Below are 13,814 nucleotides of genomic sequence, written 5' to 3'. Positions count from 1 at the left end.
GAAGAAAGCCTCTCTTGCCGTTGCTCCTGCCAAACCTAGAGATTTCATTTTAGTTTTGCGTTCTACTCGCGATGTGCTGCCCTTTAGAGAAACCTTTAAGCTGAGACACAAACGAACGGAAAGCTGTTGCGTGAACAGGCTGAGAGGTCAAGAGATGTGTGCCAGGGGTGCCAGGGGTACCGTCCGGACTTCTGCCTTACAGAGGAAGGAAACCGCTAGGAGGGCAACGTGTCCTAGAATGCGGAGGGGGAGGGCAGGGACGGGTGCCAGAAGGTTAAAGAAATAGCATGTTCTTCTCCACTTCCACCTAGAGACTTATTCTCAACTCTCACATATTCACACAAGCCACCGTTTCATCACTGAATATAAACAAAAACCCTTCTTTGCAATGGGGAATGAATTGGTCGGCCTTCTGTAGATTTCACTAGACAAGTCCGGTTTAGGAGGCTGCCACCTTTGGAAAGGACATACTGTTCCCGAGAATTCTGCAGAAAGACACAAACAATATTCTCATAAGTAGCAGTCGTCAGAATTAAAACAAGACGGTATGTACCATATTTAAGTCGTCCCTTTATGGAGAATGCATGCTGGGTGCCTTTACGGGCATGAGTTCAGTTAATCTTCACAGTATTCTGTTATACTTGTTAAACCTATCAAACACTGGAGAAAAAGAAATGGGGTAAAATGCTACTGTAGTCACAGGGTCACAATGAGGACCTAAGGAGCCTAATTAATAAAACCAGTCATTCCAAAAAAAAAAAACATTCTTTCATCAGTAGTAATAGACAATGTGATGAAGGATTTAATGAGTTATCTATTCCTGCCTAGTGAATTATTGAAGCTGAGCAGCTCCCTGATATACAAGGTAGTAAGAACCAAGACAGGACAGACCATTGTCAGTACTGAAGTCAGGATTCCAAAGAATACAGTATTCAACCCATTAAGAAGGTTTGCCAAAACATCAAACCCATGAAATCATTCCGGAAGAAACATACGGCATAAAAGGGCAAACTAGGCACAGAAAAACGGACCCCATTATCCCCAGATCCCATGCTATATTCTCCGCCACTTCAGACGCACTGACTTCTCTTATTTATGCTCCCATCGGCTCCAGAGTGGTCTCTGCTTATGATTCCCCCCAACCGACTCTCATGAGGTCCGCAAAGGCATCTAGTTTCCTGACACGCCAGGCAGTTTCAATCCACATCTTCCAGGAATCCACTGATGGTCTTCGAAGCACATCTCTGTCCTTAAATATACTCATCGGCATCCTCTCTTATTATCCACGTACTGTCCGACCATGAGTCCACTGTCTCCTTTGTGGCTCTTCTCTCCCCTCCCTTTAATGGTTGGAGAGCCTCAGAATCAAGTTCATGTGTGTTTCTCACAGTACACGGTCTGCCCGCATGAACACCTCTGTTGCTGGCCTTCCCTGCTAGATATGGACCTCAGCCATGGCATTTCTTGTCAAACGCAAGATCACCTCTCCCCTGACACTGGACATTTGTGCCTGCATGTCTACCAGTCCCCTGTCGAAGGTTCCCCAGCTTTTATGGGTACTTCCTGACCTTCTCCATTCCAGCATCAGGTGAGAGAATTCACTTCCTTCCCTTCTTCGTTATAACACTAAGTCTGAGCATTGTTCTCAGATTCCAGTCCCAACAACAACCAAGATGTAGACAACAGGACCTTTCTTTGTCATGTCCTATAGCCTAAGGGCAACGTACAACTTGTCTTAGAGGAAGTCAGTGGTTGCTGCAGATGTTCGTGATCTGATGGATAAAGGCATTCTGCTGACCATTTTCTTTTTAGACATTTTATTTATTTACTTGAGAGAGAGAGCATGAGACAAGGGTGGGTTAGAGGGAGTAGCAGACTCCCCGCAGGACAGGGATCCTGACTCGGCACTCGATCCTGGGACTCCCGGGTCATGACCTGAGCCAAAGGCAGTCGCTCAACCAACTGAGCCGCCCAGGAGCCGATCTGCCGACCATTTTTCAGCCAAGCTGCAATTAGCCGTGGTGTTACTCTTTGAACGCTTCCCATAGTGAAAGTTCAATTAAAAAAAAGAGAGATAAACTGATTAAATATAAGAATACATTTTATTCTATTGCTGACACCTACAGCTGCACATACTAATATATGAATAGAAATCTTATAAATATTTACATAAATAAATATTTAAATAGATAAATAGATATGAGCATGGTCAGCTGTAAGCCACTACAGCTTGTAGAGTTGACATGTCGCTTAATACTTCTGAAAACCTTTAACAAATGGTATCTGTTGATGTCACCATAACAGCAGAAATGACAGTCTTTGACACGGAAGAACCAGGGAAAGTGTGATATTATTCGTCAGAGGGAATCATTTCCATGGCGACCCGGGTCTCATTTCTTGCTCCTTAACCTTTCTTGCAAGATCGTTGATGCAAACAAGGAGCTCGTGATTTCTGCTCTGACAATCTCCCAGGCACAAGGGCTGTATTGCTTCTCTTGCAGATAGAGGGAGATCCTCTGGAAGTAGTTCCTCAGGATGGAGTCCACCTTCCTGAGGGGAGTCTCTGCCACCCCCGCCTCCTGCATGGCACAGGCTTCCAGGTGAGTCAGCTGCTCAGAAAGTCCCGAGCAGAACTCCTCTAGGAGGGTCTCGTTCCAAGCAGCAGATGAGGCCCCTGTGCAGAAGAGGTGGAAGATCCTCTGGTTCATCCCATGGACGACAGAGAGGGCTTGAGCCTTCTGCAACTGCTTGCCATCAAGCACCTCCTGCGGGAAGGCAAAGGCCCTTGCGTACTTGTCACAAGAGCTAGCAGACATTCTCCTCATTTGTCCCAGGAGCGTCAAGGCCCTCCAGGCGAACAGGCCATGGTTCGGAGGCAGGTCACATCCCAGAGAGCAGAGGGAGTGGCAGCTGAGCACCCCCAGGGCCACCAAGAAGGGAAAGGGCAGGGCCATTGGGGAACCTGCGAGACGCTGCTTGGCTGGCCTGGCTGGGGTGGGCAAGTCTGGGAACCGTGGCTCTGGGTTCTCTGACCATCTTCCCTTGTGTGTGTGGCTTAAGTAGGGGACAGAGAGGAGTTTTCAATTTCTGAACGTTTCCCTTACTTTCTACTTCTCTTTTTGCTTTCCATGACACTTTCTACTTGGGTTTGGAGCATGGGTTTCTCAACCGTTTCTTTTTCTTATCGCCCCCTCCCTTTACAGTCTTTTGAATGTTCATGTAACTGAACCTTCAAGAAAGCTCACCAGCACAGATCTGCAGTCTATATCTTTATGTATGTATACCCCTTCTTTATAGATAAAAAAGAAAGTGTCCATTTTACTGTGTTTATTTAATTCAGGGTGGAGAATGACTAAAACTTTCAAACTGAAAGCTCAATTTAATACCTTTTGACTCTTCACTGGATAACTAACTTTGATTAGCGACTTCCAATTTTTTACTTATTTCAATGGAAATATAAAAGTATAATGCAAATTAAGAATTTCTACAAAGACATATTAATGATATCAATGTACTTAAATATTTAGAAATCCTTCCAATTTGCTAACAGTCAGTGAAAAATTAAAGTATTTATTGGACATTTGTTTTTAGTGTACTGTATTTAGGTGTCCTCAATGAGGAAATAATTTTTAAATGCACTTGCTGCTTCATACTCATCAAGTTATTCTCAAATATTTTTTCTATGTAGCACTAGATAGAATTACTGATGTGTTGAATAAGTATTGCAGAATGATGGGGCACCTGGGTGGCTCAGTTGGTTAAGCGACTGCCTTCGGCTCAGGTCATGGTCCTGGAGTCCCGGGATCGAGTCCTGCATCAGGCTCCCTGCTCGGCAGGGAGTCTGCTTCTCCCTCTGACCCTCTTCCCTCTCGTGCTCTCTATCTCTCATTCTCTCTCTCAAATAAATAAATAAAATCTTTAAAAAAAAAATAAGTATTGCAGAATGAAATCATAAAGTGTAATCTATTTGTATTTATTTCCAAAGCCGGCATCACAACAAGGCTCAGACACCCGCAACGTCCACCAGGTAGCCGATGGCGGCTCACAAGGAAGCAAAGATCACCTCTCCAGGTAAGACATTGAGATCCAGGAAACGATGGAGAGAAAGTCCTCCAATCCCAGATTATTCCTGTTATTCCTAGGTGGGGCACTATCTTGCAGACATTTGCCGTATCTTCCACAAATTCCATGTCCATGCTTCTTGGGCCATACCCAAGAAAACCCAATGCCAGACAATAAATACTGAGGATAAGGTTTTGTTAGACCGCTCGCTCCAAGGTTGAGCTTTGCTGTACCACACACCTTGGAATATTGAAGACTTGTTCCCAACCCTAAGAACTACTTGCTACATTGTTGGAAGCAACTGTAACAACTGTTCTGCCTGGTGCGGGGCTGCTGGTGATGGGAGAGACTGTGCAGCTAAAGAAGCAGGGAGGATGGGAAAAAACTCAGGACCTACTGCTCACTTTGGCTGTGAATATAACTGCTCTTTTTTACAAAAAAAAAAAAAGATATTTTTGTAAAAGTTCCTAAAAACCCAGGGAAATTGTCTGATGACACTAAAGGAGTCAGTTAATTCCAGGAAAGAGCCTTTTTTTGCCCTGGAGGAAACACACCCACCAGGGACGGACTTCTACATACAAGACAAGGCCAGTCTCCAGACTTGGTCACTGTCTAGCTCACCTTTCCCACTCGCTGGCAGCCCCCCGGAAAGACTGTGACCGGCCACGGCACAGCAACCTTCCGCTCCTGTGTCCCCTTTGCTATAGCCACTGTTACATCACTGCAGCAGGGACATTCCCTCAGGTCCAGAAATAGTCAGCAGGAGAAAGGAAGAGAGTTTCAAAAAACCTAGAAATTTCAAACAACTTTTGCTCTTCCTCGGTGGCCTTGTAATAGGAAGTGAAATGGCCAGACGGAAACCACAAAGCAGAAGGAAGCAACTGTGTGAATGGGCAGGAGAGGCTCCTCAGGAGGAAGGGAGGAGGGCAGAACTCCCTGGGGGGTTTCTACCGTGGGGGAGAGGGAGACACTGCGATTTGGGGAGGAGGGAAACCCTGTGATTTGGAAGTGAAAGGATGTGATCTGGGGAAGCAGGGAGGAAGCGGAAATGTGCTCTACCAGAATGTCTAGACTATGTGTACGTCCGCACTGTGTATATGGATACATAGGATCTCATTGTGTCTATAATTCCATTCCATTCATGGGCCACCTCTCCCAATTGGGTATTTTAGAGAATCAGCAGTTTGCAGTCAGTTACAGAGAGAAGGCTAGGAGAAGATCACCTTTCGCTTAGAGACGTCTATGAAAATAATCCTAGTCATCATCTGTTAAACTCTCACTGAGTGGAAGATACTAGATACATTTAAAGGTGCTAGTCCGTTATTACAACAACTCTAGGAATATTCCCACCCCACGGTACGTTTGGGAAAACGGAACTTCAGAGATCTCAAGTGAGTTTCTCAGGATCAAACAACTAGATCGAAAGCAGAATCTAGAAGCGGTGGGTAGTCCTCTAGCCCCTGTGATAACTTACTACCTCGGGTTCATCTTGGGAAATTCTGAAACTTCTCTTCTTGCAAACTTTCTGGAGATCATTCTTCCCTGGTTGTGTCCCACCTGCACCGGCTGCCCCCTCTCTGTGCCCTTTGCAGGCTCCCCTTCTCTTTCTCAGCCTTACAAGTTAAAGGTGCTCTGAAGCTTTAGGGCATTTTCTCATTCCACGCTCAATTGAGACAGAAGGGCTTTCAGTACCGTGCCTCAATTTCTGAATATGCAAGACACAATGGGGATTGAGTGTCTCCAGGATGTGACTTGTTGGAGATTCCAGATTCACACATGCATCTACCAGTGGGAAGTCAGCTTTCCCCTTTTCTTGACATCCCTGCTTCAAGCTCCTGGTGACAGAATCCCTTGTCCTCTACTTCTCTGAAGAGGTAGCCTCAGACTCTTTGAGAAGGATTCTTGTCCCCCTCCCTCTGCTGGAAAAGCCAGCAGATTTCCCACTGACCTTCCCGGGGAGAGCCTGGTGGGGATTCTGAAGGTCAAACTCACAAACCTGTGGGCTGCAGTAAGTACGGATCCCTGGAGTTGGGAAGCCTCGAGTGGAAGCACACAGAGCCTCAAGCAATGCTTCAGTTATAGCTCGTGTTCCTCCCAATACGTTCTCCTGGTAAGGTGTGATTGTCTGCATGCTCTTTTGCTCTAGTTACCCGCGCTGGGGCTGGCCCTGGGACCGCAGCTGTGAGTGGATCTAAGAAGAGTTGTTGTTTTCAATTGTCTTGCATTGTGTGGTTGTTTCTGTTGTTGCTGTTGTTGTTGATGTTGCTCCTGCTGTGACGTCAGGAAAAAGTTCCAAGTGGTTCAGCGTTGGACAGGAAACCAAGGATCCTGCAATACATGAACCCGTGAACATCTTCAGTATAGTCTCACCTACATAAGGATGCCCTTAGAGATCCTCATGTTCACAGACACATTTTAAGCACAATTTTGAGCAATTTAACTCAATGCGTTCTATGACTAAAGCAGAAAGAAGAGTCCTTAGAAAGATGGAACACATGGGCATGTGACTTAAAGTTGTAGGTCAAGAATATCATTTTCAGGTTCCTTTCCTGCTTTCTAGTTTTGTTTTTTTTTAAATTTCCCTTTCCTTATTTCTTCATTTGTATATGAAGAGACGGGTCTCCTTCTCCTGATTTTGACTGAGAGCGTCAAGGTCTGCTGGAGCATCTCATGCAGGACAGAGATGGCCCAGGCCTTCTCGACCTGGGGGGCCACCCACCATGTCCCAGAGGAGATGTCCCTCAGTCAGGGGAAGGGACAGACCCTCCTCCTCTGTATCAGAAGCAACAAGTCCCCCTGTGTAGCCGCCCAGGGCCTGGAGGCAGGTCACAGCCCAGAGCTGAGATGCTGCCACAGGGGGAGCCCCGCGGAGGGGCTGGGTACTGCACCTGAGGGCTTGTGGTGGCCTGGGGGACCAGTGGGGGGCACCGTGGCCCTCAGGTCCTCTCCCATTCTTTCTACTCATGACTCTTAAATACAACACGGTCGTTTTCATTTGCAGAATGTTCCTGTACACTTACCTGTTTTAATTTTTGTTTGCTTTTTTATATTTGCTTTTCATACATTAGAGGAGATTAGAATACATCATTCATATCCATTATTTTTTCAATTCTTCATCAAAGTTTAATTGGCCCAAAAAAGGTAAATCTCTCAAAACGATTTCCTCTCTGTACTCACTAGCTTCCTTTCTGTTCCTCACCCTTCCTCCTCCTCCAGTACGGTTTTTGGTGATTAATCCAGTTAAACCAGCCTGCACCTGGGTCACACCCCTCTACTTCCCGCCTGGGGGCACTTTCCATGCACCTTTTGCTCTGATGCAATTCCTTGAAGCCTTTTTCTGCTTTGAAATAGACTCTTAAGCAATATTCGCTCTTAGCCTACCGCCTTAGAGCCATTCCTCCTTTATTTGCAGTGTGGCTCTTTTCTCTCTTAACCACTCGACCTTGAGGCATCGCTTTTAAGTTCTTTTCTCATTCAACATCTCTTCCATCGGGACCACATCCTTGCCTGGGCTTTAAGTGAATGGAATGGCTTGTAAATGGCAGACTCAAGGATCCATTTGATAAAGAATGTTCACACTTGGATGTCTACCAGTCTAATGTGGAAGGTATCTAGTGCTTCTGATTCTATGTCGTGACATCTGTGTTTCCTCGTCTTCTTCTACACTTCATATTTACCCTTCTTCTCATTCTACCCTTTAACTTAACTGATATTACTTCCCCTATAATTATCAAAACAGACAGGGCATTGATTTGTTAAGTCCGCCTTTATCCTGATGACAACATACAAACTGGCTTAAACGAAGCCTGTGGTATTACTTCAAATGTGAATCACGAATAATGTGTCACTGAGTTCTACAATGCATTCTTTCATCAGGTTGTCATTACACTTGTTTCCTCTTTCAATAACAAACAAATACAATTGTTCTATAGAAACATTTAATGAACAAAAAATAAAAATCTTAATGAATCTAAAGCACATATACTTCTCTTCACCACAAAGGGAATATACACCTAGTATTATACAATAAAAAATAATTTAAATCTTATAAATAGTGAAATTCATATATAGTTCCACAGGTAGATCAGCATGGTCATCGAAAAACGACAGATGTTTGTAGAGTTGACTTTATGTTGCTTAATACTCCTGAGATGATGTGAAAAATTGATTCCATTCATGACACCAGGACAGCAAAAGTGACAGTTTGACATGGCAGAACTCCAGAGAACGTGGTATTATCAGCCAGATGGAATGATTTCCATGGCGACCCGGGTCTCATTTCTTGCTCCTTAACCTTTCTTGCAAGATCGTTGATGCAAACAAGGAGCTCGTGATTTCTGCTCTGACAATCTCCCAGGCACAAGGGCTGTATTGCTTCTCTTGCAGATAGAGGGAGATCCTCTGGAAGTAGTTCCTCAGGATGGAGTCCACCTTCCTGAGGGGAGTCTCTGCCACCCCCGCCTCCTGCATGGCACAGGCTTCCAGGTGAGTCAGCTGCTCAGAAAGTCCCGAGCAGAACTCCTCTAGGAGGGTCTCGTTCCAAGCAGCAGATGAGGCCCCTGTGCAGAAGAGGTGGAAGATCCTCTGGTTCATCCCATGGACGACAGAGAGGGCTTGAGCCTTCTGCAACTGCTTGCCATCAAGCACCTCCTGCGGGAAGGCAAAGGCCCTTGCGTACTTGTCACAAGAGCTAGCAGACATTCTCCTCATTTGTCCCAGGAGCGTCAAGGCCCTCCAGGCGAACAGGCCATGGTTCGGAGGCAGGTCACATCCCAGAGAGCAGAGGGAGTGGCAGCTGAGCACCCCCAGGGCCACCAAGAAGGGAAAGGGCAGGGCCATTGGGGAACCTGCGAGACGCTGCTTGGCTGGCCTGGCTGGGGTGGGCAAGTCTGGGAACCGTGGCTCTGGGTTCTCTGACCATCTTCCCTTGTGTGTGTGGCTTAAGTAGGGGACAGAGGAGTTTTCAATTTCTGAACGTTTCCCTTACTTTCTACTTCTCTTTTTGCTTTCCTTTCTGCACTTTCTCTTTGGATTTACAGCATCGGATTCCCAACCATTTTTTAGTTTTTCCAATATTATCTCTTGCCTCTAGAGTCTTCGTTGATGTGTTTAATTGGACATTCCATGAAAACTTCATAGCATGGATGCACAGTATATCTCGTTACAGAGTGTATTCATATGTGTGCTTTATAGGTAAAACAGAAAGTATAAAGTTTATCCACGTCAGCGTAAAGAATGACTAAAAATGTTAAGCTGAAAGTTAAATTTTAACATTATTGATGCTTAAGTATAGAAGTAAATTGGACGAGTGACTGTAATTTACTTACAGAAATAAATTGTAATACATAAAGTACATATGCAAATTAACAGTTTCTGAAAAGACATAAAGATTTTGGTGTACTTAAACAGGTAAACTCCTTCCAAATTGCTAAAGCAAGTGAAAGGTTAAATTATTATTAACATCTCTTCTTAGTGTCCTCAATTTTAATGTTGCCTCATATGACACAATCATTTGTATCTTCACCTGCTACTAGATACTCTTGAAGGCATTGTCAAAATATGTTTTCTGTGTAGCACTAGGTAATTACTGATGTGTTGAATAAGTGTTGTACAACTAAATCGTAAAATATAATCCGTTTGCATTTTATTGTCAAAGCCTGCGTCACATCAAGGCTCAGACAAGCAACATGCACACGAGATCCGATGGCAGCTCGCAAGTAAGCACAGATCGCCTCTCCACGTCAGACTTTGAGATCTAGGAAATGATGGCGACAGACTCCTTCAGTCCTAAGTTATTCCTCTGATTCCTAGGTTTGTCGCACTGATCTTGCAGACCGTTTGGGTATCGTCCAAGTATTCTATGTCATCCTTTCTTGCGTTATAGCCAGGAAAATCCAATGCGAGACAGTAAATACTAAGGTTTTGTTAGACCGCTCCAAGGCTGTGCCAGTGTCCCCCAGCAGGAAGCCTGGTTCTTGTCTGGATGCGGAGGTGTGAAGGTTCTAATTGCAGATAAATGGATTTTCCCAGCCACACCTCCCTGACAAGGTAGTTCTCACCTCTACTAACATTTGTCCTCTGGAGTGACTGAGTGGCTTCCACCCAAGCTCTCCTGGACTCACTCCCTGAGGGCAGGCTGAGCATGTCCTGAGGACTCTAGACGCCCCTGCTGTGCAGGGGCCCGTTTCCTTGTCAGCAAACCAATGACTGGCCCTAGATCCTTGCCCTTGCCCCTGGAGTGTTTGTGCTGGGGACCTTATCTCTCGGTGCTCACCTCCTCCTCTCCTGACCGGGTGTCAAAATGTCAACAGCCCTCAGATGCTAAGGGTGAGCTTTTGTTTTCTCCAAGGAGAGGAAAGACCCCACTGTAATCATTGTACCTGGAGTAAGGGAATACATTTATTTTGCCACCGCAATTCTTATTTTTCAATTTTGAAAGCTTTTTTTAACTAGGCTCCAGCCACAGGGTGGAGCCCGACCTGGGGCTTGAACTCACAGTGTGAGATCAAGACCTGAGGTGAGAGTCAGAATCAGATCCTCAACGGACTGAGCCACTCAGGCTCCCCTAGTGTTCTAATTTTACTTAAACTATGGTACACCTCTTTGGCTTAAAATGTCTGGACTGGGCACGGGGCATTCACGGATTGTGTCTCCCAGGAGAACCTTCCAGCACAGAAAGTAATGACTTTCAGTAGTTCATTCAGTCTGCGTCTTTCTATTAGGCATCTTTGTCTGGTCGTTTCTGGTGCTCAGAATGCAGAGGGGGTGAGGCCCAGGCTATGATGTCAGGGAGAAACAGCCTTCTTGCCTTTCCTGATTCATGATATTGCATTTTCACTTGAAGGTAACAACAACAAAAAGAATTTGAATATCTTCATTTTACCACAGTGCGTTCCTGGACACACCCCGACTTGCTGCTCCCGCATCCTGTTCGGCATCATCGTGAGGATCATAGAAAGGGAAGGAAAAGAAAGATCAAGGGGCTGCCCTGGGTTTCTCTGTCATTTTCAAGACATTAGTTTTCTGTTTCTCATTTCAACTTTCCTAGAAAGCAAAACATGACAGTGGTGTATGGGGCGGGCGGGGGTGGGAGACAAATGTTCCATCTGAATGTCACAAAAGTGAAAGACTGGCCTCTGCTGAGAAAAATGGCAAAGGGTACGTCAGCAAAATTCAACGCAGCAACACTGGGGACCAGCAGCTCTGGCAGAGGGGGAGAATGAAGGCTGTACGGAATTACCCCACGTCAAGGCAGTGGCTGCCTCGGCCAGGCTCACACAAGACCAAGTCCTGGGTCCCGGGCGGCCCTCAGCTTTCCAAGACCAGCCAACTGATTTTTCTGTCATTCAATCCACATATGCTCAGCTCTGAGGAGAGATGAGAAGAGTCCCACCAACCAGCTCACAAGAGAATGGCGACCAGAACCCCAGTGGCTCACCCTCTGAGGAAGGAGAGAGGATACTCGCCCTGCCTGAGCGCTCTACCTCGTTGATCAATCCACTCAGGCAAGGAAAAGATTGCCTTGGGAAATCCAGCATTAAGACAAAGGGAACTGGATGATCCTAAACGATTCTGCTCTTCATCTGGATAAGAATAAGGATGATGATGTTTTATGACGCTAACACCCAAAGCTGATTGCGGGCTAACGCTTCTGAGATCCTTGAAATCATTAACTCAATCCTCTCAATTCCCCCATTTGGATTCCACTTCTTTATACAGCTGTTTGGAGAGAAATAGAATCCCGGAGGGATGAATTATTCTGAAGCTACCAAAGACACAAGGTTGAACATGAGCAGTTGAGAGGTACTGTCTTGACTGGAAGCACCTGTTAAAAGCGGTGAAGGATAGACATGGAGAGAGGATGGAAGAAGCAGGAGAGGCTGTGGCATGAAATTAGTCAGGAGGGGAGGGTGAAGGATCAAGGATTCCAGATTCCACGTCAAACGTAAAGTGCTCTGGTGGTAGATGACAACGGGGGGTGTGGTGTGAGTCAACTGAACTGATGGTCTTGAAGTTCTCAGAAGAGTTGACAGACTCCCTTTTAAAAACTCATAAGGCAGGAGACTTTTCTGCCAAGGAAAGAGAACTTGCAGCTGGTCCTGGAGTAACCGTCCTCCTTGCAATACCCTGCAGGCTGCTGTCGTGTCAGTGTCTCCCGTGCTGGGGACACTGCTGTGGGCCACGTCTTGCGTAGGAGAACGCCCTGCTCGCAGGGTCTCCTTGAATCATCTCGGTCTCGGGAACGATATGGAGACACAGTTGACTCAATGCTGCCCATTCCTACTGTTGCACCTCCTGAGGACGGGTCGCTGATCCAGTGGACACATCCACATTTCTCTTCTCCGTCCAGGTTCCCAAGTTGCTGCTGACCTCCCGCACCTTCATGTTTCCAGACGTGCAGCTGTGGTTTTTAGAGCAAAGGAGCATCCTGCGCCTACTTGAATCACAACATAGGAGACCTCAAGCACAGGCATGGCTGAGCTCCCGGATTTCTTGGGGGTAGATGGGTGGGCAGGGTTCCCTGTGTTTAGTGTGTTTCTGTGCCGGCCTGGATGTGTGGGGGACCTTCAGCTCCGCAGCGCGCGAGTCAGCCGGCAGGCAGGGGTGGAGGGAGGCCGCGCACGTACCTTTGTCCTGAAGCTGCCAGACCTTGCCTGCTTGTGGCAGGTAAACTGCATGGTGGTCTCTCGCAGCCCATCAGTGGGCTCCTGGCCCCGAGGCCTGCCTCCTCCACATGCCCTGGCTGGTTGACCAGAAGCAGCTGCGGACGGAAAGCTGGTGGTGGTGCTCACTCCCCTCGCCCTTGCCCCTGGCCCTGCCAATTGGTTCTCCAACACTGTCCAGTATTTCATAATCCATAATACTGGGATCGAAACTGAAGGTGGCTATAGGGATTTTCAGGACAAGACTTACTCTTTGTCATAGGCAGAGTCAGGACACAGTTTTATGACAGGTCCCATTTGTGCAGAGATCCCAAGCCTGGCCTCCATCTTGGTCGTCGCCCTGGTCGCACGTGGCCACCAGGGGGCAGTCCTCCCGGAGAGGCGCTTCATTAGCCCACCCTTCCACCTGATCCTGCTTTCTGTTTCCTTTTCGCCACAGCTGCTATTACATCACATTGGATGGAAATCAGAACAAAGCCTCTCTTGCCGTTGCTCCTGCCAAACCTAGAGATTTCATTTTAGTTTTGCGTTCTACTCGCGATGTGCTGCCCTTTAGAGAAACCTTTAAGCTGAGACACAAACGAACGGAAAGCTGTTGCGTGAACAGGCTGAGAGGTCAAGAGATGAGTGCCAGGGGTGCCACGGGTACCGTCCGGACTTCTGCCTTACAGAGGAAGGAAACCGCTAGGAGGGCAACGTGTCCTAGAATGCGGAGGGGGAGGGCAGGGACGGGTGCCAGAAGGTTAAAGAAATAGCATGTTCTTCTCCACTTCCACCTAGAGACTTATTCTCAACTCTCACATATTCACACAAGCCACCGTTTCATCACTGAATATAAACAAAAACCCTTCTTTGCAATGGGGAATGAACTGGTCGGCCTTCTGTAGATTTCACTAGACAAGTCCGGTTTTGGAGGCTGCCACCTTTGGAAAGGACATACTGTTCCCGAGAATTCTGCAGAAAGGCACAAACAATATTCTCATAAGTAGCAGTCGTCAGAATTAAAACAAGACGGTATGTACCATATTTAAGTCGTCCCTTTATGGAGAATGCATGCTGGGTGCCTTTACGGGCATGAGTTCAGTTAAT

At 46.6% G+C, this 13,814-nt stretch overlaps 2 protein-coding genes across 2 annotated transcripts; both read right to left on the bottom strand.

Annotated features, from left to right (window-relative positions):
* Positions 1–2,390: 2,390 nt before the first annotated feature.
* LOC148162394 (interferon alpha-1/2-like) lies at positions 2,391–2,954 on the bottom strand. The gene has a single exon (XM_088019065.1). The coding sequence runs from the start codon at positions 2,952–2,954 to the stop codon at positions 2,391–2,393; it is 564 nt and encodes a 187-aa protein (XP_087875191.1).
* Positions 2,955–8,337: 5,383 nt separating this feature from the next.
* LOC148162393 (interferon alpha-1/2-like) lies at positions 8,338–8,901 on the bottom strand. The gene has a single exon (XM_088019061.1). It carries the CDS (start codon positions 8,899–8,901, stop codon positions 8,338–8,340), a length of 564 nt encoding a protein of 187 aa, XP_087875187.1.
* Between the last annotated feature and the right edge of the window lie 4,913 nt (positions 8,902–13,814).

The sequence above is a fragment of the Eumetopias jubatus genome, unplaced genomic scaffold (assembly GCF_037043125.1).
Source record: "Eumetopias jubatus isolate StellerSeaLion01/CBP00866 unplaced genomic scaffold, mEumJub1_p1.0 scaffold_15, whole genome shotgun sequence".
In the NCBI taxonomy this organism is placed as follows: Eukaryota; Metazoa; Chordata; class Mammalia; order Carnivora; family Otariidae; genus Eumetopias; species Eumetopias jubatus.
Note: the sequence above shows the minus strand (reverse complement) of the source record. Positions and strands in the feature narration are given on the sequence as shown.

What these genes read in the sequence shown, in the direction of transcription:
- LOC148162394 (XM_088019065.1), bottom strand. Translation starts at nt 2,954, where the DNA reads ATGGCCCTGCCCTTTCCCTTCTTGGTGGCCCTGGGGGTGCTCAGCTGC.
- LOC148162393 (XM_088019061.1), bottom strand. Translation starts at nt 8,901, where the DNA reads ATGGCCCTGCCCTTTCCCTTCTTGGTGGCCCTGGGGGTGCTCAGCTGC.